The sequence below is a fragment of the Oreochromis niloticus genome, linkage group LG3 (genome assembly GCF_001858045.2).
Source record: "Oreochromis niloticus isolate F11D_XX linkage group LG3, O_niloticus_UMD_NMBU, whole genome shotgun sequence".
Classification (NCBI taxonomy): Eukaryota; Metazoa; Chordata; class Actinopteri; order Cichliformes; family Cichlidae; genus Oreochromis; species Oreochromis niloticus.
Window position 1 is genome coordinate 59,294,904 of NC_031967.2, and position 23,341 is coordinate 59,318,244.

General features: G+C 40.3%; 2 protein-coding genes across 4 annotated transcripts in view; one reads left to right on the plus strand and one right to left on the minus strand.

Annotated features, from left to right (window-relative positions):
- Window positions 1–23,341, minus strand: part of LOC102081261 (uncharacterized) — a 72,274-nt gene that overhangs the window by 34,743 nt on the left and 14,190 nt on the right. The gene's annotated exons all lie outside the window — the stretch shown is intronic.
- LOC102082106 (V-set domain-containing T-cell activation inhibitor 1) lies at window positions 2,391–22,741 on the plus strand. 3 transcript variants are annotated; one of them, XM_025905740.1, is made up of 3 exons: window positions 2,391–2,537; window positions 7,339–7,671; window positions 22,605–22,741. In XM_025905740.1, the coding sequence occupies exons 1-3, from the start codon at window positions 2,393–2,395 to the stop codon at window positions 22,676–22,678; spliced, it is 552 nt and encodes a 183-aa protein (XP_025761525.1). In that variant the 5' UTR covers window positions 2,391–2,392; the 3' UTR covers window positions 22,679–22,741. The 3 variants fall into 3 exon arrangements, with proteins under 3 accessions (XP_025761525.1, XP_019206249.1, XP_025761526.1); XM_019350704.2 differs by lacking the exon at window positions 22,605–22,741 and adding an exon at window positions 8,000–8,536; XM_025905741.1 differs by lacking the exon at window positions 22,605–22,741 and adding an exon at window positions 7,870–7,919.

Sequence of the window (23,341 nt, forward strand, 5' to 3'; positions counted from 1 at the left end):
CATTAACTTCTATACATAAGTAAACGCAAATATATCTGCTTTATCTCACTGCTGTTCTCAGCCAGAATCCCGTAAATGCACATATTAAGATTTAAAAAGAGCATGAAGTACTTACAGAGCAGCCACAGATGAGGTGCTTTTCCCATCGTACCACACAGAGGTGTGAGATCTTTCTGTTTCCCCCCGGCAGTTAAACCCACCTCCTTCCTCTCAGTAGCACGATTTAGAGTCTGTGGTTTATTTGTAGCAGTTTAGGAAAAAAACAGAATTTATAACCCTTTAGGTTTAAATCGAGATGTGAGTTTTAATAAAGCCACAAACATGAAACAGTGAAAAACATCAGCAGGGTTGGTTACCCGATTGTTTTTAATCATAGAAAAGTGATGTTTAGAGTCTGTTATATTCAAACAATGATTTTTTTCAAACAAAAAGGATCACGTAAAGATTCTCTCCAATTAAAATCCCATTTTAACCTTAAATGTTTCTTCTGGAAGAAATCTCATCTTTTTGGATTTCTGAGATACAACTAATCAAAGTTACATAAAATGTCTTAATTTTTATTTAATTAATTCTTTTTTAAAAACAATGATATTTAGTCATACCTGTACTTTCTGGGGTATATAAACCCCCTTTTTAGTTGTAGTGAGAAGTAAAATATAGTTTTAACCCGCTGAGATAATGTGTTAATAAAGTTTATTTAAAAAAAGGTGAAATATGTCCTGATCCTGATCTGTTTATTTACTACTAGGTAGTGGAAGATGGGTGTGATAAAATGAGGTTATGCTTCTTCCTGCTTCTTTTTGAACATGGAAGTCAAAATAAAGATTCAATGCAAATTGAATCCACGCTCCAATCCAGTAGGTGGCGGTAATCTATGGGGTTAGAACAATTCCACCTTAAAATGAAACTGAAAAAATATTGTAACTGAAAAAAATATACTGAAAAATCTTGTACTGAAAGTGAAAAAAATGATAGTGAAAAACAATTAATTGAAGATTTGTCAGTACATTTATTTCAGTTACAATGTTTGTTTGTTTTTTCAGTTTCATTTTAAGGTGGCATCGGTCTAACCCCATAGCTGGGTACTCTTTTTAGGATGGGGAAACATTCGACCACGTTATCTGATTGGTTTAATGTTATGGAGACGGTTGAACATTTGCTTATTAGTTGCAGGAAGTATATAAGTCAAAGGAAAGTTGAAATGGGTGGTGGAATGGAACTTATTGGTTAATCAGTTAATTCATGCTGAAGGGAAAGGAGTGGTTTTTTGTTTTTTAAGAAACACTGGCTCATCAAGGCTCTACGGCAGGGGTAGGCAGCCTTTCTGATGATGAGTGCCATCTAAAGTTTCCTATTATTAAAATTAAAATCATTTTTAAGTCAATGTGCCATTATTGCATTAGCAATATATTTCATAACGCCCTATATTAACAGTTACACACTATATAGAACAACTTGACAGAATTGTATATACATATATATATATATATATATATGGGGTGCCGTTTGTAAAGTGAAACATGCTGAAATTAACGGCAACATTTTTCCACATTTAGCTCAAAACGAGTCCTTTTTTACAACATTTAATAAAATATTTGTAACTTTTCATATTTAAAACACAATTTTAAATGTTAAATCTAAATCTAAATGTTAAATCTAAATGTTAAATGTTAAATCTATGTCTGGACTCAATCTACACATGTTCTTTCATTTTCTGAAAATCGCTTTGGAAAACACTACTTTACGTCATTTAACTGCTAGTTAAGGTTAGGAATAAGGTTATGGTTAGGGATAAGGTTAGGTTTAGGGCTGGGCTTAGGGCTATATACATATATATATATATATATATATATACATATATATATATATATATATATATATATTTTTTTTTTTTTTTTTTTTTTTTTTTAATTGAATTTTATTTTTATTTGTTTTCTTTCACTTACCTGTGTTTGAGTAATCTCTGTAACTGTGAGACACCTGCTGCTGCCTATCTTGGCCAGGTCTCCCTTGAAAAAGAGGTTTTTAATCTCAATGGGATCTTCCTGGTTAAATAAAGGTTAATAAATAAATAAATAATATATATATATATATATATATATATGTATGTATTTGACCTTTGAATGACCTATAAAATAAAGTTTAATATCTCAAAAACCGTAGCAGCACGAACACTAATTTTACCTGCACAAATCTGCACAAACATAGCACTAACCGCTCCGCCTATTTGCCTTTACGTTTCAAGTGGGTGGGGGGATCAGCTTCACTCTGCTCATGTAGCGCCATCAGTTAACCCTTCACGTGCCAGCTGTGGCACGCGTGCCCAGGATTGCCGACCTCTGCTCTAGGGATATGGAACTGAAGTGGGAGGAAAAGCCAGGAGATGGCAGTAATGCAACATCTGTGGATGCAAGCTGCCGTTAAAAACGACAGAAGAAGAAGATTACAGCGACAACTGTTACTCAGTTTTTCCACACAAATGTTGTCCATTGTGGTTTTCCTGTCTTTGCTAATCATCTTGGTTTCAGGATTAAAAGGTGAGTCACGGTGAGTTACAATGAGTCATGTTGAGTCACGATGAGTCATGGTGAGTCACAATGAGTCATGTTGAGTCATTTGGAGACAGGAAGAGGAAAAAAATAAATAAACGTTACGCTATCGTTTGTGTTTACAAACAAAAGCTGCTGGTGTGCTTTAGGCTGTAGCTAACATAAACGGGAAAACAATTTCAGCGAGTTATTAACCCTGTAAGACCCAACCCATCAATAAATAGCCAGAAAAGTCAGATTATTTTTTGAGATGTTTATTAACCCTTACAACAAATCCACCAAAAATATTTTTGCTATATCATGTTGCGTACGATATATTTTTGTGATATATTTATTGCATCGCATTTAATACATTGGGCGTTTTTGGTAACTTTTAGTTAACAACAATGTTAATTTTAAACAAAAAACCAGTTTTGCTCATAACATTTTGAAATTATGAAATCATGTTGATGAGGTAGAGGTCTCAGAAACTCACGTATCAAATACATACAAAGGGCATTAAAGGGTTATAGGAAGTAACTCCGCTGTGTTGGAGTATGAAAGCTACAGCTATACATGAGGTATATCTATCAGAGAGGCTGATTTTACAGCCTTTTTCTTGTTGTGTAAATGTGGTGCCTACATGACTTTTAAACGAGGGCAGGTTATGCGTAGGTTACCATGGTGCTCTGATAAGGTGAGAACCAATGTTCCCTCTAATTTTTCATGTGTCTGAGCGAACTCCCTGAGCGGTCCCTTGGACCACTGTGAGCGACATCAGACGTGTGCACTGTGGTCACACCAGCATCTAATCCATCCAAGTTACATGGTTTATTAAAATCAAATCAAATTACAGCAGTTACATTTATGTTAGACTACTTTTAATTAACTGTTTTAGCCCATTTACAATGAAAATGTAAAAAAAATCTATTCACTGACCTGTGTAGTATGTTAACACTATTGGAAGTAAAAATAACTTGAACTCCAATTTCGAAAACACAACTTTATTTATTTTTTTTTTGTTAAATAAAGCTCTGACTTGTATTATGAGTCTGTGGTCTGGGAGAGAGTCCTGTAACTCTCTGTCTGCAAAATATAGTATATAATGAGCAATGCTGGGCAATTAATTATATAGTTACTTCTTCAAAAAAGTAACTCAGTTTGGTAAACAACACAAGTTTTTTGCAGCTTTTTTTTAATGCAGCCAAGGTGGTTTTTAAATAAAAATTTCAAACTATTTACAGAACAATCAGCTGTTCTGCATGAAATTTGATGCCACACAAATCATTTGTGCAACTCCAAAAAATAATTTCTGTCCACTGTGAGATAAAGGAGAACAACAGCCTGATACCTGCAGGCCTGACAGCAGGAGATGTATCACTCCTGTAACACCTGTAACATTCAGCAGTCGCCTCATTGTTCTGACACACAACAAAACTATTGACTACACTACACACTAACTACACACTAACTAGACAAGATTTGCGCTAAACGTCTCTTTCTTAACAACTAGATGCCACGTTGCCATATCATTTTTTGATTGGTCGACATGGTACTTTTTTGGACGAATAGGAAAGGATGGGGGGGGAGGGTTGTTTTTTCTCACAGGCTTTCGAGCCTTTTTTCTTCTAAAACGCAGTTTTTACCATTTCACCGCGCAGTAAATATCAACAACGATAGTATTCAGGAAGAAAACCAAACATTGCATTTTTTTTTTTTTATCATAACTCTGGTTTTACGTGGCCTATCAACACAATTTAAAAACTGGTATAAAGTCCACACTTTTTCCGTCAATTGTTCCGTCTGTCCTGCTCACATCTCCAATGGTTGTACATGTTGTCATTAACGTGGCTTCACTCCACATCAGCCACGCCGCTTTGCCAGCTAAAACTCCGGTGTCGGCACATAAGGACGCTGTCATAGCCTGTCAACGACGTTGATTAGCTGCGTATATACGAATGTGAATCGCATTATTGGCTGGATTATGGGATAAAGTGGCATCGTTCTAATCCCATACGGGAGCAGCCAGTCACTTACTGACTAACACTGCAAAACAGAATTGTTAAAGTATTAATTCTAATTTCAATTCAGGTTAGATTTTTTTTTTTTAGTGCGCAACGCAGATTTTCTGTGCGCAGAGACCGTGCCAGCAGTGCGCAATTGCGCAAGTGCGCAGCTTAGAGGGAATATTGGTGAGAACCACCTTTGTGATGCTGCAAACTCCGACCCTTTACTTGTCATATCACACTAAACCGTGCTGCAAACTTAATGTCAATTTACTTACTGACAAACACACCTCTGGTCTTTATTGTTTATTTGTCTGTGTCTGTGAGGTTTTACTGCTGAAGTGTTTTAAGCATTCACAATGTTTTATAACAACTGAAGTAAAGTTCAGAGTTGAACAGACAAAGACAAAGCCTGTCACATCTTCCGCGAACGCATCGGACTACAAACACGCACATTACCAACTCCAGAAGACGATCAAAGCAGCCAAACGTGAGTACAGGGACAGGGTGGAGCAACAGTTTGACAACCCTCGGAGTATGTGGCAGGGACTAAACACAATCGCAAACTTTAGAGGGAAAACCAGCACACCGCAGACCACGGCCTCTCTGTGTGAGGATCTAAATGTATTCTACGCTAGATTCGACACAGCGAACACCATGAGACCGGACAGTGTGCGTACCGCAGATGACGTCAGTGCGCACACTGTGTCTGAGGAGGATGTGCGGAAGTGCTTCAGGAAGGTGAACGCACGCAAAGCTACTGGTCCGGACGGGATTCCCGGCCGCGTCCTCAAGTCATGCGCGGCTCAGCTGGCTGGAGTTTTTACACACATCTTCAACCTTTCCCTCTCTCTGTCTGTAGTCCCAGCCTGCTTCAACATGGCCACCATCGTCCCTGTACCCAAATCCTCCACCATCTCCTCATTGAACGACCTGACCCCCATCGTGAGCAAATGCTTCGAGAAGCTGGTCAGGGACTTTGTTTGCTCTGCACTACCCGACTCACTGGACCCTCTACAATTTGCATACCGCCACAACAGGTCCACTGATGATGCCATAGCCCTGATACTACATACTGCCCTGTCACACCTGGAGAAGAGAGACACGTATGTGAGAATGCTGTTTGTAGATTACAGCTCAGCATTCAACACCATCGTTCCCTCGGAGCTGGACAGGAAACTGCAGGATCTAGGACTGAGCAGCTCCCTCTGCAGATGGATCCTTAACTTCCTGTCTGACAGACGCCAAGTGGTCAGACTGGGCAGCACCACCTCATCCCCCATCACACTGAACACTGGTGCTCCACAGGGGTGTGTACTGAGCCCTCTCCTGTACTCACTCTACACCTATGACTGCACGGCCACTAACAACTCCAACATCATTGTGAAGTTTCCGGACGACACTACAGTGGTGGGTCTTATCACCAGCGGTGATGAGACGGCCTACAGGGAGGAGGTCAGCGCCCTGACCCACTGGTGTCAAGACAACCATCTCACCCTCAACGTCGCAAAGACAAAGGAGTTGATAGTGGACTTCCGGAGGTGCAGAGGAGTACACACCCCCATCACCATCAACGGCGCCGCTGTGGAGAGAGTGAGCAGCTTCCGCTTCCTTGGTGTACATCTGGCTGAGGATCTTACGTGGTCAGTACACATAAACAAAACAGTGAAGAAGGCGCAGCAGCGCCTCTTCTTTCTCAGGAGACTGAAAAGATTCGGCATGAGCCCCTGCATCCTCAGGACCTTCTATCGCTGTGCCATTGAGAGCATCCTCATTGGATGCATCACCACCTGGTACGGCAACAGCACCGCTTACAACCGCAAAGCTCTCCAGAGAGTAGTGCGGTGCTCTGAACGGATAATTGGAGGTGAGCTTCCCTCCCTCCAGAACATCTACAGGAAGCGGTGCCTGAGGAAAGCGGGGAGGATCATCAAGGACTCCAGTCACCCCAGCCACAAACTGTTCAGACTACTTCCATCAGGAAGGAGGTTCTGCAGCATCCGGTCCCGTACCAGCAGACTGAGAGACACCTTTTTCCACCAGGCCATCAGACTGCTGAACACTTCGTAGACAGCTCACCCTCACTACTGGAACTTCAACATTATGCACTCCATACTGTGCATTAATGCCACTGTTTTGTACATGTCAACTACCAACCTCTGTATATTTCATATATTTTATTTTATTGTTTACTCTATTTAATTTGTAAAAAATATATATTTACACACACACACACACACACACACACACACACACACACACACACACACGTAGAAAAACATATTTAGTATACACATCCAGTAATGCATATACTCTTATATATTGTACATATATTTATTACTCTCAGATTTAGCCATTCTTATATTTTCCTTGTTTTACGTTATTGTATTTTTTGCACAACTCTGTTGCTTGTGAAGTTCGCACACAAGAATTTCACTCTCATGTACTGTACCAGTGTACCTGCACATGTGATGTGACAATAAAAGTGATTTGATCTTACTTGATGTACTTGTGGACATGCAAGCAACATGCTGGCACAGATGGCACGTCAAAGATTTTGAGGCTTGCAGAGGAGCAGGTGACCATTACAGTAATACTAAAACACACTGATGCTCTTGTAGATTTTCTTCATTTCAATAGTCCCTGCGGTCCAAATGGTTCCTGTCTCTGGATGGGCTCGTCTACTGGAAGAACAAACTATAGCGAGGGAGTCCAACCAGTTCTTCAGCACAACATATCTGACAGACGTGCGATCTTAAACATGACTAATTTCTTTCTTTTATCATTGTGTTTTAATCACACAGAGCTCAAAGTGAATCCTGGACAAGATGCCTCTCTTCAATGTCAGGGTCCCAGGGATGCAGAGATCACCCTGTTGGAGTGGAACAGAGCTGACCTCAAATCAGATGATTATGTCTTTATGTACAGAAACCAGCGCCCGTATGAAAGCTACCAGCATGTGTCCTTTAGAGGCCGAGTGGACCTGATGGATCCATCCATGAAGGATGGAAATGTGTCTGTGACGCTAAGGAACGTCAGGCTCAGCGATACAGGAACGTACAAGTGTCAGATTACAACCAAGGAAACAGAAAGTGTCGTCCATGAGTGCTCCATCAACCTCACAGTCACAACCCCAGGTAAGTTTGTAGAGGTGGAACTTGGTGTTTATGATTCATTAATAAGTCTGAGAGAGAAAATAGAAATGATAACCTCTGCAGTGAGTGTGCTCTAATGCTAATGAATGCTTTTTCTTCTGCTGCTGCTGCTTGTGTTTGTGGGTGAATATGGTGAAACGCTGAGATTCTACCTGACAGTTCTTAACCAAATGCCTGCAGATGCTTTTATTACTATGTTTCTGACATCTGGGTGACTGCTGACAGCTGTGACATCACCTCTGCTAAAAACTGGAACTATTTTCCTGCCATCGCAGCCCTCTCACCTGTTTCTGCTCTCCTGGTTTCACAGATAAAGACTCCAAGGCGTCCAATGATGGAGGAGAGAGGGATAAGTGTCTGCCTGTCACCATCCTTGTCCTGTCAGTTTTTGTTGTGCTTATTACTGATATGATGTAATTACCTGCAGAAACTGAAAAATGTGTCTGATATCTTGGCTACTGAGAGTCCAAAGTATACTACTGATTAAATTTTTTATTAACTTCTTCAAGCATTTTATGTTGAACTTTTGTTACAGCCCTAGCAGGGCCGCCTCCTGAAGTTGTCTGTGTGGGCGTGTCCGACCATCTCTCCTGCCTTAGCTGCCACCTTTTTTCTTTTGTGCAGCTGACTCTCGTCAGTAATTAAAAGTATTTAAGCCCAGGGAAAGGTGAGCTCTGGGCCAGTGTGCCATTAGTATGGTTGCAGCTAGTGAGCTGCTCTCTCTTTTTGAGTTACTTTTTACTTTATTGACCAACGCTTGAGTTTTGTTTGTTTTCCTTAAATGGTGATAGCGGCTTGTCCGTCTCTTTTAGTTGAGCTACCTTAATAAAACTATTTAATTTAACCGCTTTGCCTCCTTGACTCCTTTTTCTGACCCGGACACTTTTTGTTACATCCCCCTCACCGCCTAGACCCCTCAGGGGAACGTGACACTTTTAAAAACTGTTTGATTTTGAACCAGCTGCAATCACCTTCCTCCTTTTTGCTAACACCTAATCAGTCGTTTCAGTTAAGCTTACCTCACATTTAAGATCACTGGCTCAGGAATCTCTGGACTGTTTAGATCTCCGCAGACATCCTGTTATGTCCTCTTGAGAGGGGCCGACACTTCCTACAATTTGTGTTTAAAACTGACCTGAATTTCATGGCTGAGCAGTTTTCTGATAAAAACATTCAAAGACTGAGGGCAGGTCTAAAAACAGCAGATGCTCCTAAAACAGTCCAGAGGTTTCTGATGTTTATGAATCTGTTCTTTGGTATGTGAAGAATACAATATTATAATATAAGTGTATTTATTAAAGTTCTGTTAGTCCGTGTTGAGGGACCATGATCAGTTGCCACCACTCACCGTTTATCGTGATCAGAGGTGGGTCGAGTATCCAAAAATTGTACTCAAGTAAGAGTAGCATTACTTTAAAATATTATTACTCAAGTAAAAGTGAAAAGTAGTCGTCAAAAAAGTTACTCAAGTAAGTAAAAAAGTACTTGGTGAAAAGACTACTCAAGTAGCGAGTAACTGTTTGAAATGTCCAATTTATTTTTTAAATAAATGCTATCAGACAAACAGAAATAAATAAATATACAAATTTTCATATTTTCAAAAGGAATATATGTAAAAACATCAACAAAATAAGGCACAACAATTCTAATTTTTAGATTTCAGTTTTTCACAACATAAAGCCTATTTAACCAATATCTACAGTAAATAATATAAATATATAGAGCCGATATTTCAGTTGCGCAACCGTTTGAGGGATCGGCCCGAGTTTTGCCTTCATCGTGTGTCGTGCATCGTGTAGTATACATGGGGTAACGAAAAGCGATTAACGCCTCACGACCAGCTCCCAATCATCAATCGTATGGTCACAAGAAAATCAAACCTGTTTGAAATCCTGTCGCCCCTCAACGCAGCCTCTCACACTGCGCATGCACAAACACAGAAATGAAAGTGAAAAGGTGGAGCAGCACGGCAGTGCAGCGTGTGATCTGGACACAAGAGATGGAGGCACAACTTGTAGAACTTTGGCAAGCTCATCTGAGTATGTAAGCGTAGAGCTGCCCCCCAGGCAAAAGAAAAATAGAGCTATATCACGTTCTAACGTAAAAGTTTATTGTTCTAACATTATACTTTTAATGTTAGTGCAATATACCTTTCACGTTCCTACAATATAATATTTATTTTCAACTAACTTCCCCACTTTAAAAAAAATGGTTTTTAAAAGCTTATTTTTAGTCAAAGTCAAAAAACTTTTAAAACATTTGATGTCAGATTTGATTCTAAACATCCATATTTTATGCCCTGGTGACCATTAACATTAAAGAGTGTGTAGATGATGCTTCACAAATAACAACCAATCAGTGTTTCCTGATGGCTGCAGAGCATGGACATATGCTGTCATCCTGCAGCTGTGGCCTCAGAGATGAGTCCATCCTGTGGAGATGAAAGCTTAGTTTAACTCTGTCGTCTGCAAAACACATCAAATCTCACCTGGAAGAGAAAACAATCTTGGAGTCATAACAACTGGTTATGGTGATCTTAGACTAGTTACTTTTTATTTTTTAAAATGTCCCTAAATGTCTGTATTCATCTGTCTTTTTAACAGGAGCTGCTTTTATTTCATTTTTATTTCAATTGTTCTTGTTCTATGCTGCTGAATCCAGCTGTGCACTAAGAGCTCTTTGCAATCCCCAGTTTTTAAAAATGTCCCTAATTATTTGCTTTTTAACAGGAGCTGCTATTTTTTCTGTCATGACAAAGTTAGAGGTGATCTGCAGCTCCTGTTATTCATGCTGTGCCCTTTGCTTCCTAAATAAAAGCACCTGACCGGTCACTAGTTCTTTTTTTGGTCCGTCAGGAAACATGCATGCAGCTCATGAATACTTTCTGTCAACAACGAGAAGCCTTTGGTGAAACTTACAGATCAGCAGGTCCTTACACGACTCTACAGGAAGCTCATCATGTTTTTGGTTGGTTTTTTTCTGTATAATTTTACAAGATCACATCTGAACTCACAAAAGTCTCTGTGTGGCTCAAACAGACTGTTTGTGTCACAGTAAACTGTAGACATGGTCAGACACTATTACTGACAGAGTGGTCTGAAACTGTGGGGACTGGAGTCTATTTTACATGTTTTCAACGTTTGTTTGCTTTTGCATCAGAAAACGTTTCGCTCATCTCTATAGTTTTTCATTCCTGAGCAGCAGAACAGCTGCATGCCCTGAACATCTGTTTCCTCCCCCTGAGGTTCAAAGTGTGAGCAAACAAACATGTCTTGAAGTGAGGAGTGATCCTGGAGGAGGGACTGAGTGTTCTTGAGGAGAAAGGAGATGTGCTGCCACATGATGGCTGTAGTTTGTCACTGAAATTGTGATGAAATGTGAACATGGATCATTTCTTTAGTTTGTCTTGTTCTGCTCGGAAGGTTTAACTTTGATTTGATGTATAATGGTCTTTACTTCCTGTTCTATTTTGAATGCTAGTTTCATTTTGTGTTTCTACTTCCTGCATTTGCTATTTTGTTCCTCACCAAAAACCACTCTGAGTCTTTCATGCTGAAGGATGTCTTGATTCTTAAAATGCACCGTGAGGATCGAAGCTGAAATTACTTTGTGTCTGTAACAGTGCGAGTTAACTTGAATGATTCAACAGCAAATATAAATATTACTTTGCCTTTTGTAATTATTTATAATGTGTATCTCTCATACATGTGACAGTGCTGCAGGCATCAGAATAAATGATGTTACAGGTTATAAATGACACACATGATGGGGCTCATATGCAACAAGTGAATATTCATAAATGACAAACACTTTAACATTGTTTATTCAATTCTATGTCACATTTAAAATTACAGAAAGAACAAGTAAATTAAGAGTAAACTTTCACTTAACGTTTTTGTAACTGTAACAGCCATTCTGTGTCTGTAACAGGAAAACACTGAATTCAGTGGTGGTTCCCTTCAAAGCTCTGCATCTCTTTTTATTAATCACAAAATTTTCTACCAAATTTACATCAAACCGACTCCTTCAGCTTCCCCCATTTAATCTTCTCGCTTCCTCCTGTTATTGTCCAAAGTCATCACACACACTACCATCTCATGTTGCCTAGCTACCTTCTCCCTGACACCACCTTGCAATCTCTTTCAGATTATACCCTCAGCATAAGATGTAGTCCACCTGTGTGCACCTTCCTCCACTCTTTTATGTCCTTAATTTCTCCCTCTTCTTCTTGAAACCAGCTAAATGTCATCGTCTTCATCAGGTGAGGAAACGTTACTTTTTGAATCTGAGCTGTGGTGAAGGTGTGTCAGTCAGCTTCAGTGAGGAGTAGATGACTGTTGTCTCTAATGAAACATCTGAACACAAACAGAATAAAGAAGTTTAGACGTCAGGAGGTAAACATGAGAAAAGAACTGCAAACATGAGGACACAGCTCATCCTCTCTTTAACCTGAAGTAACTTTAACACCTCTGCTGAGTTTAGTTCTCAAAACAGGAAACTTAATGACCACAGAGCTGCTCATTTCACCATTTACAAAGGTTGTTCTTTCTTCATGCCATCTCATTCACACATGTATTCCATCTTGCTTCTACTGACTTTCATTCACCTTCTCTCCAGAGCACACCTCCACCTCTCCAGCCTGTCTTCCTCCTGCTCAGTTCTCTCACTATAAATCACAATGCCGTTTGCAAACATCACAATCCACAGAGACTCCAGCCTGACCTCAGCCTGTCCGTGACATCACAAACAAGAAGGGGCTCAGAACAGATCTCATACATGTTCTGCTCCACCCTCACATACCTATCTGCCAATATTGACCTCCTCATGCAGTACCACAGTTCCTCTCTTGGCACCCTATACAGCATTTCCAGTCCTTATTTCCTCTACTTCCAAATTAAGCATGTTGATCCTGTGCCAGTATTGAAACAAAAAAAAAAAAATCCATTATAAAGAAGACTGAGGTTCTGTATGACTCTTGAGAAGTCATCTCTAAATAGAAATAAGGTCAATTTTTCCCACTTATAGTATGATTAATCCAGCAGTATAAATACTCCCTTTACTCACACTGCAACCACTGAACATCCAAGGTATGGACATTGAGGCTGTGGACAGCTACAGGTACCTTGGTGTTCATCTGAACAACAAATTGGACTGGACTCATAACTCAGACGCCCTCTACAGGAAAGGGCAGAGCAGGCTGTACCTGCTGCGGAGACTCAGGTCGTTTGGAGTGGAGGCCTTCTATGACTCTGTGGTGGCCTCAGCCATCTTTTATGGTGTGGTCTGCTGGGGCGGCAGCATCTTTGCCGGGGACAGGAAGAGACTGAACAGGCTGATCCGAAGGGCCAGCTCTGTTCTAGGATGCCCTCTGGACCCAGTGGAGGTGGTGAGTGACAGGAGAATGGTGGCTAAGCTGTCATCCCTGTTGGACAACATCTCCCACCCCATGCATGAAACTGTAAATGGTAAATGGACTGGTTCTTATATAGCGCTTTTCTACTCTTCTCAGTACTCAAAGCGCTTTACACAACTTGTGCATTCACCCATTCACACAAGCACATTTTTCCTAAGTGCTTTCTAGCTAACATTCACACACATTCATACTCCGATGGATGCATCGGAGAGCAATTTGGGGTTAGTATCTTGCCCAAGGATATTTGGCATGCAGACTAGGGGAAGCCAGGAATCGAACCACCAACCTTCCGATCAGTAGATGACCTGCTCTACCACCTGAGCTACAGCCACCCCTGGGTTTAGACCATTTATTTTGCTCTTTAAACAGTGTTTAGTTTCTCTTATCAATACAGATTTCAACCATCCATGAATGTCTGATTCCCTTTACGCACAGTGTACCGTTTGAAATCTGCCAGGGTGTTTTTGATGCCCCAAATCATTATTGTCTCTTATCATTAACAGAAATAAGAATAGCGTTTGAAATGTGACAGCACTGAGCAGCTCCTTCAGTGGCTGCGGCACCCACGGTGTGGAATGGAGAGATTTCGCAGGTCTTTTCTCCCCACTGCTGTCAGACTCCACAACAAAGACTTTAACTGATCAAACACACACATCCACACATATGCAATAACACTAAGTGAAATTTTTCTGACAAAGTTGTATTTTTACTCAGTTGTATAAAGCATTTGCATTCTAGTTTTATCCTATTGTATATTTTATTCTATTTATTCTACTGTATATAGTATTTTATTTTATTCTATTCTGTACAGTTGTGTACTGTATTTATTCTTATTGTATTCTAATTTTGCTATATAACTTTTGCACCGTCCACTTCCTGCTGTGACAAAACAAAATCCCCACGTGTGGGACTAATAAAGGTTATCTTATCTTATCTTACTGATCTCACTTAAGTGTGTTAGGATACTAACATAAAGCCCAGAAAAACATATTCTATTTAGAATTAAGCCAAAGTATAGAAAGTATTGAAAATGATAAATGTTGGCCTGATGAAAAATCAGCACATGTTTAAAAATCTCAGCCAAGGACGTCATGGAGCCTTTTGTGGAAAGAGCAGAGGACTTTTAAAGAGTTTCTAACAGGAAACTTGTCGTACCTCTTTTTCTGTTTGACCCGTGTCGGACTTCTAATGAAGTTCTTCTCACTGATGAGGAGGTGGCAGCTGCTGCAGGAGCTCTGTCTGCAAATACCACAGATTTTCCTCTGATAACACAAATCATTATTGTTGCTGCTGGTTTGACAGCTGGAATATGAATATTTATAAGAATTATGGAAAGTCAATGGAAAGATTTCAGTCAGTAAACTTGGATGAATAAAAAAGAACTCACTTTCTGAAAGCTGCGGTAAAAGGAAAAAAAAAAGCTTTTCTTTTTTTTAGTCATAATACAGGAAGCTGGACGCCAGCAGAGCTACTCACATCAAAACTCTTTGACCACAAAGTCTCAAGTACATCATCGCAATCAACAAAGGAAACAAAAGCTAACTAAAAATATCCAAATGTAAAAATATATTTAAAAAATTACCAAGTATTTTCAAGTTGTTAAGTAGAAATTGATGCACAAATACAGCCTTTCATTTATTTTTAATCCTCAGGTAGTAATGTGAAGGTCTGTGTGCAAAAACTGCACTTCCTGTGCAGCATGTGTTTTTAAACGAACAGTTCACTCCATAATCAAACTTACATGTTGCAGTGCTGCTTCTACTTAGATTACTTAGGGCTCGTCTCCGGTAATATGGACCTATACAAGGCTGCGTCCTACAACGTGCGCAGCGCGGTCAGAAAGGCAAAGCGGAGCTACGGGGAAAAACTAGAGTCACAGCTACGACAGTGCGACTCTAGGAGCCTGTGGAAAGGACTGCGGACTATAACGGACTATAAACGACCAGCTTCTTCATTGATGAATGCTGATGCTTCACTGGCTGATGAGCTGAACACGTTTTATGCTCGCTTCGACGCCGCAGTGAAGACAATGCATTCATCATCACAGAGCATGCCGTGAGGAACACCTTCAGGAGGGTGAACACCAGGAAGGCAGCAGGACCAGATGCAATCCCTGGCCGGGTCCTGAGAGCCTGTGCTGACCAGCTAGCACCGGTGTTCACGGAGATCTTCAACCTTTCCTTGGCCCAAGCAGTGGTTCCCACGTGCTTCAAACAGTCCATTATTGTTCCTGTTCCAAAGAAACAACAGCCCGCTTGCCACAATGACTACCGTCCAGTAGCATTGACTTCAATTGTGATGAAGTGTTTTGAAAGACTGATGAGAGATCACATCACTTCTTCACTTCCTGCAACCATCGACTCACTTCAGTTTGCTTACCGGACTAATCGTTCCACAGACGATGCCATATCTCACCTGCTCCACACATCCCTGAGTCACCTGGACACTGGCAGAGGGAATTATGTTAGGATGCTGTTCGTGGACTACAGTTCAGCATTCAACACAATAATTCCCTCTAAGCTTTTCACCAAGTTGACGGATCTAGGACTCAGCTCAGCACTGTGTCAGTGGATCCTCAACTTCCTCACAGACAGACCCCAATCAGTGAAGGTGGGAAAACAAGTCTCCCCCTCCATCTCACTCAGCACTGGAGTGCCTCAGGGCTGTGTTTTAAGCCCCCTGCTGTACTCACTGTACACTTATGACTGTGTAGCCACATCAGACACCACCTCCATTGTCAAGTTTGCTGAGGACACTGTTGTTGTAGGCCTGATCTCCGACAACATCGAGACGGCCTACCTGGAGGAGATTAGGAACCTGGAGAACTGGTGCCAGGAGAATAACCTCCTCCTAAACGTCAGCAAGACTAAGGAGCTGATCGTGGACTTCACTACAAAGCAGGCGAGGAATTACAAACCCCTCATCATCAGTGGCACGCCAGTGGAGAGAGTGGACAGTTTCCGATACCTGGGTGTCCACATCACTCAGGACCTGTCATGGTCCTGTCACATCAACACCCTGGTTAAGAAAGCCCGTCAGCATCTCTTCTTCCTAAGAAGACTTAGAGACTTCCATCTGCCACTGAAGGTGCTCAAGAACTTTTACTCCTGCACCATCGAGAGCATCCTGACGGGAAACATCTGCACCTGGTTTGGGAACAGCACCAAGCAGGACAGACGAGATCTGCAAAGAGTGGTGCGCTCGGCCGAACGCATCATTCAATCAGAGCTCCCTAACCTGCTGTCCATCTACACCAAGCGGTGCAAGTCCAAAGCTAGGAAGATTATGATGGACCTCTCCCATCCCAACAATGGACTCTTCTCACTGTTGAGGTCTGGGAAGCGCTTCCGCTCCCTTAAGGCCAAAACAGAGAGAATGAGGAGGAGCTTCTTCCCTCAGGCTATTCGGGCCCTGAACCAGGTGTAGGACTGGACGCTCCCACACACATCACATCACTATAAGGCTGGACTCTCAGACACATCACATTAACACACGCACCACGACACATTTCCTATAATTTATAATCTTTATAATCTCTTTCTGCTATTTGCACATTTTTTACTGTAAATTTCTAAGTTAATTTGTAAATTTTGTAGTAACCTGTAAATTGTAAATACTGTAAAACTTTTTTCTGTCATTTAATGGTCGGGCATTGTACAGCTACAAGCATTTCACCCCTATGTCATACTGTGTATGGTTGTGTGTGTGTGACAAATAAAATTTGAATTTGAATTTGAATTTGAATTAGTGTGATTAAACCACTGATGGAGATATCTGATCCAATATAATGAAACTAACTTACTCACTCACCTTGAGGTGAACTGTCCCTTTAAACGTTAAGTGTGAGCAGAATGTGTGTCTCACCTTCAGGTTTCCTTGGGACACATCGTCTCACCAGTACAACCAGCAGCAGCAGCCCAAATATGGAGGGAACAGATACCAGCACAGAGAGAGGAGGAGAGGAGCGCTGAGGAGGAGGAGGAGGAGAGGAAAATGAGGAGGAGAAAGAGGCAGTAGAAGCTGATGGAGAAGGAGATGTGGAAGAACCTGAAACAGATTTTTAAAAAAAGAACACATGAATCTTTGTGGTCAGATTGACTTTCTTTTGACGTGAAAACTGTAAAAGAAACAGAAGCCTCACCTGTGACAGTGATCCAGCTGGATGGAGACTCTCCATGACCGCTGATGTCACACTTGTAGAGGCCTTCATCAGACCTGGAAACATGCTGGATGGTCATGTGACCTGTAGGCTCTTCCCCGATGAAGACACCATCTTTATAGAAAGCAGCTGGGAGGTTGGAGGGAGTGGTCTCTGTTTTACAGAGCAGAGAGGAGGACAGGACTCTGCAGGATCACTGATCCACCTCAAAACAGAGACAAACTACAGCATTTCATCCATTTACACACAGCTTCATCAACACTAACTCCACACACTCAGCTTACCAGTGACTGTCAGGTTAACCATGTTACTGATGGGACCCTCTCTGGACTCACACCAGTAAACTCCACTGTCCAGTGGGTCGATGTAGCTGATGTTACATGAAGAACCAGCTGCTTCTCCCCACTCCTCACACTTAGCTTTGGTGTCTATGCTTGTGTTTCTCCTCAGAGTCCATCCAGCAGAGCTGTCGTCCTCCTCACAGCTCAGAGACACAAAGTCTCCTTCAAAGAACTGAGAGCTGCTGGGACTCACAGTCAGACGAGCTGTGAGAGAATTTATTGTATCTTGAACAAAAAAGTTTTTAAAAAAATGTGTATTTGAGGTGAACTGAGGCTTATTCACAGATATAATGCCAGAATACTGCACACATGTCATAAACTAAAGCTGGTTGGTAGATTTTGCTGCCTTGATTTAAAATATCACAAATGATCTCCTCTGCACTTTTTTTCTGATTGGCTGCCTGTCCTAAACAGACAGTATGAACAGCAGCATGGACGTTTCTTTGGTTTGAACCTTCTGGTGTTGGTTCTCTGTACGCACACATAAAATAAGGAAATGAGTGTACTGTAGTGGTGTTATGTTTAACTGATCTAAACCACTGACTTCACTATTTTCACTCAAATATTAAACTGAACCACATTTTTATAAAAATCATTGGAGTTTTACTGGATTTGTAATTTTTGTTCTTTTTACTTCTGAGCTTCCCCTAACACACACATCTGGGACTAATCTGTCTTTTATTGGTCAGAGATGCTCTTTGGGTCTGCTTAATTTTTTTTGTGTTATTCTGTCATAAAAACAGGTTCACTAACCTTGATTTGTTGTGTGGCAGAGTAGAAACATTAGAACTGAAAAGAAGCACAAGATCATAAAGATTCAGTGTCTTTTAGTGAGTTTTTGCTTACAAGAGCAGTGACCACAAACTGAGTCTCAGACTGATGAACTCAAAACAATTTCTTTGAACAGGATGTGAAGATGCAGTTTAACACTGTGGTGGTTTACTCAGAATTTCAATGAATTTAAGGAAAGAAACTTCTGAACCTGTTAAAACCTTCCGCTAATGACAGAACCAGCTGAATTAAAACACCTCAGATCGTCACTAGTATTTCTTTTTTCATTGTCCTTAAAGTTTCATTTTCTTTTTAAGAGTTTTGTCACTGTTTCTTTCATGGTCATTAACTTCTATACTTAAGTAAACACAAATATATCTGCTTTATCTCACTGCTGTTCTCAGCCAGAATCCCTTAACCCTAGACCACTATCGCCGGGTGATTTACACCCGGGAAATACATTTACATGATTTCTCTCTCCTGCAGCTGTTTGCGTGTCGGGGAGCCTGTGCCTTCACCAGGGAAGTCTCAAATTTCCCAGGAATGGGTGGACCAAAGACCAGCTTTCCAGAGTCATTATTTTGTTTTAGGAGGGTTTTTTTTTTTTCATTTTGTTAGACATGGCACAGTTGAAAGTAAAAGACGACCACTCTAATTTGTCATGTGTTGTCATATTTTGATATATTTGATTACTTTTTATTGGTTATATTATATCGGGTAAAAATCACCCGGCACTAGTGATTGTGTTACTATTTATAGCGATAGTGTTCTAGGGTTAAATGCACATATTAAGATTTAAAAAGAGCATGAGGTACTTACGGAGCAGACACAGATGAGGTGCTTTTCCCATCGTACCACACAGAGATGTGAGATCTTTCTGTTTCGCCCTGGGCAGTTAAACCCACCTCCTTCCTCTCAGTAGCACGATTTAGAGTGCAGTAGGTGGCGTCCCTCTATGGTCTGTTGGTTTGATCATGTGACCTCCCTGTCCCCACTGTTGTTGCTCAGTTTTTCCACACAAATGTCATCGTTATGGAAATCCAGGACTGCCAAAATGAATTAATTAAATACACCATTAAATAATTAACTAAATGTGTCAATAATTAATTAAATGTGTTAATAATTAATTAATTAAGTATGGCATGAATATGTATTTCATTAATTAATTCCAATTTTAACCCTCTGGGGTCACTGGACGCGCCGGCGCGTCACAGTTACAAGATGCAGCAACTTAGAGTCTCCATTTCAACTTGGGTCGAAAGTGTGGACTTCAAACTATATACCAGTTTTTGAATTGTGTCGATGGGCCACATAAAACCAGAGTTAAGATAAAAAAATACACGTAATGTTTTTTTCTGAACAAAACAGTGGTGTTTACAGCGGGAAGGACGGTAAAAACGGCGTTTACTACAGACAGCGCTAGCAAACACTCTCTGCTTGCGAGTGAAAAAAGAGAAAGAAAAAACACCCCTTCCCTATTGGTGTTAAAGTTAACCATGTCAGCCAATCAAAAAAATGATAAGGCAACATGTGACATTTGGTTGTTTGGAGAGAAGGGGAAGTTTTTAGGAGTGACACCCGCGACGGAAAGCGGGCGAGCGAAAGAAAGAGAGAGAGCGAGTTTTCATATGTGAGACATTAGTGACGTTTAGCGTGTTTGGAGGCTGTAGTTAGTTTGTTGTGTAGTTATTGTCTTGTATTGTGTGTCAGTTAGACTGCTGAATTTCATATTTGCTCTAAAAAAGCCGTCAAAGGCAGATTCCAGTGTAAACACTGTTCCCACATGGAAAAGTGGACTGATGCACCTCCTGCAGTCAGACCTGCAGGGTTTAGGCCTGTGGTGTTCTCCTCTGTCTTATACTGAACACAAACTACATTTTTTGGACTGGTACAAATAATTTGTGTCCCTTCTTATTTGATGCAGCACACCTGATTGTTCTGTAAATAGATTTAAATGGTTATATAAAAAACGCCTGAGGCCTTGGCTGCATTTTTAGGTAAATAGTACCATATAACTTTGTTGTTTGCAAAACTTGTGCATAATTTTTAGAAATGTACAATTTCTATTTGCATTTCAAGTTATGAAAATGATTCGTTAAACATGTTTGTGGGTTTTACAGTAAAAAATATAACTTTTTTCTACTCGGATTTTGAATTTTTTGTCTGAATTTAGATCAATTGTGCTAATATAGTATACCAAAATGAAAAAAATTAACTCAAATTTCAGATATTTGAGGTTGTTCTGGAAAGAAAAACATATTTTAAAGGTGAAATATAGAGGTAAAATCAAAAGTAGTAAAAAATGGCCAATTATACCCTGGAGGGTTAATTAATTATTTAATGGTGTATTTAATTAATTCATTTTGGCAGTCCTGGCATTCCATACATCCATTTCAGGATTAAAAGGTGAGTCACTTGGAGACAGGAAGAGGAAAGAAAACATAAACATTAACGTCATCATGTGTGTTTACAAGTTAAAACAAAAGTTGCTGGTGTATTTTGGGCTATAGGTACCATAAACGGGAAAACAATTTCAGGGTATTATTAACCGTGTAAAACCCAACTCATCAAAAAATAACCAGAAAATGTTTATTAACCCTTACAACAAAATCTGCAAAAAAAAAATTCTATATCATGTTGCGTGTGATATATTTATTTATTTACTATTTGTGTCGCATTTGATACATTGGGCGTTTTTGGCAACTTTTTGTTAACAACAATGTTAATTTTAGACAAAAAAATCAGTTTTGCTCATAACATTTTGAAATAATGAAATCATGTTAATGAGGTAGAGGTCTCAGAAACTCACGTATCAAATACATACAAAGGGCATTAAAGGATTATAGGAAGTAACTCCGCTGTGTTGGAGTATGAAAGCTACAGCTATACATGAGGTATATCTATCAGAGAGGTTGATTTTACAGCCTTTTTCTTGTTGTGTATATGTGGTGCCTACATGACTTTTAAACCAGGGCAGGATATGCGTAGGTTACCATGGTGCTCTGATAAGGTGAGAACCACCTTTGTGATGCTGTAAACTCCGACCCTTTACTTGTCATATCACACTAAACCGTGCTGAAAAACTTAATGTCAATTTACTTACTGACAAACGCACCTGCAGCAGATTCCTCACTGGTCTTTATTGTTTTTTTGTCTGTGTCTGTGAGGCTTTACTGCTGAAGTGTGTTTAAGCATTCACAATGTTTTATAACAACTGAAGTAAAGTTCAGAGTTGAACAGACACAAACAAATCCTGTCACATCTTCCTTGATGTACTTGTGGACATGCAAGCAACATGCTGGCACAGATGGCACGTCAAAGATTTTGAGGCTTGCAGAGGAGCAGGTGACCATTACAGTAATACTAAAACACACTAATGCTCTTGTAGATTTTCTTCATTTCAATAGTCCCTGCGGTCCAAATGGTTCCTGTCTCTGGATGGGCTCGTCTACTGGAAGAACAAACTGTGGAGAGGGAGTCCAACCAGTTGTTCAGCACAACATATCTGACAGACATGCGGTCTTAAACATGACTTATCTTTTTTTCTTTTATCATTGTGTTTTAATCACACAGAGCTCAAAGTAAATCCTGGAGAAGACGCCCCTCTTCAGTGTCAGTGTCCCAGAGATGCAGAGATCACCCTGTTGGAGTGGAACAGAGCTGACCTCAAATCAGATGATTATGTCTTTATGTACAGAAACCAGCGCCCGTATGAAAGCTACCAGCATGTGTCCTTTAGAGGCCGAGTGGACCTGATGGATCCATCCATGAAGGATGGAAATGTGTCTGTGACGCTGAGGGACGTCAGGATCAACGATACAGGAACGTACAAGTGTCAGATTACAACCAAGGAAACAGAAAGTGTCGACCACGAGTGCTCCATCAGCCTCACAGTCACATCCTCAGGTAAGTTTGTAGAGGTGGAATTTGGAGTTTATGATTTATTAATAAGTCTGAGAGAGAAAATAGAAACGATAACCTCTGCAGTGAGTGTGCTCTAATGCTAATGAATGCTTTTTCTTCTTCTGCTGCTTGTGTTTGTGGGTAAATATGGTGAAACGCTGAGATTCTACCTGACAGTTCTTAACCAAATGCCTGCAGATGCTTTTATTTATATTTTTCTGACATCTGGGTGACTGCTGACAGCTGTGACATCACCTCTGCTAAAAACTGGAACTATTTTCCTGTCAGCTGAGTCCTCTCACCTGTTTCTGCTCTCCTGGTTTCACAGATAAAGACTCCAAGGCGTCCAAGGATGGAGGAGAGAGGGATAAGTGTCTTTGTGTCACCATCCTTGTCCTGTGAGTTTTTGTTGTGCTTATTACTGATATTATGTAATTACCTGCAGAACATGAAAAATGTGTCTGATATCTTGGCTACTGAGAGTATTTTTGAATGCTAGTTTCATTTTGTGTTTCTACTTCCTGTATTTGCTATTTTGTTCCTCACCAAAAACCACCCCGAGACTTTCATGCTGAAGGATGTCTTGATTCTTAAAATGCATCGTGAGGATCGAAGCTGAAATTACTTTGTGTCTGTAACAGTGGATAACTTGAATGATTCGACAGCAAATATAAATATTACTTTGCCTTTTGTAATTATTTATAATATGTATATCCCATGAATGGGACAGAGCTGCAGGCATCAGAATAAATGATGTTACTGCATGACACACATGATGGGGCTCATATGCAACAAGTGAATATTCATAAATGAGCAACACTTTGACATTGTTTATTCAATTCTATGTCAAATTACAGAAAGTAAAAGTAAATTAGGAGCAAACTTTCATGTTTATTTGATGTTTTTGTAATTGTAACAGCCATTCTGTGTCTGTAACAGGGAAACATTAAATTCAGTGGTGGTTCCCTTCAAAGTTGTCAAAGTCCATCCAACTGTTGAGCTGACTATTGCGAAAACACACAGTCGTAGATCTCAGGTTAGGGTTCAGATCTTAAAATATGGTCC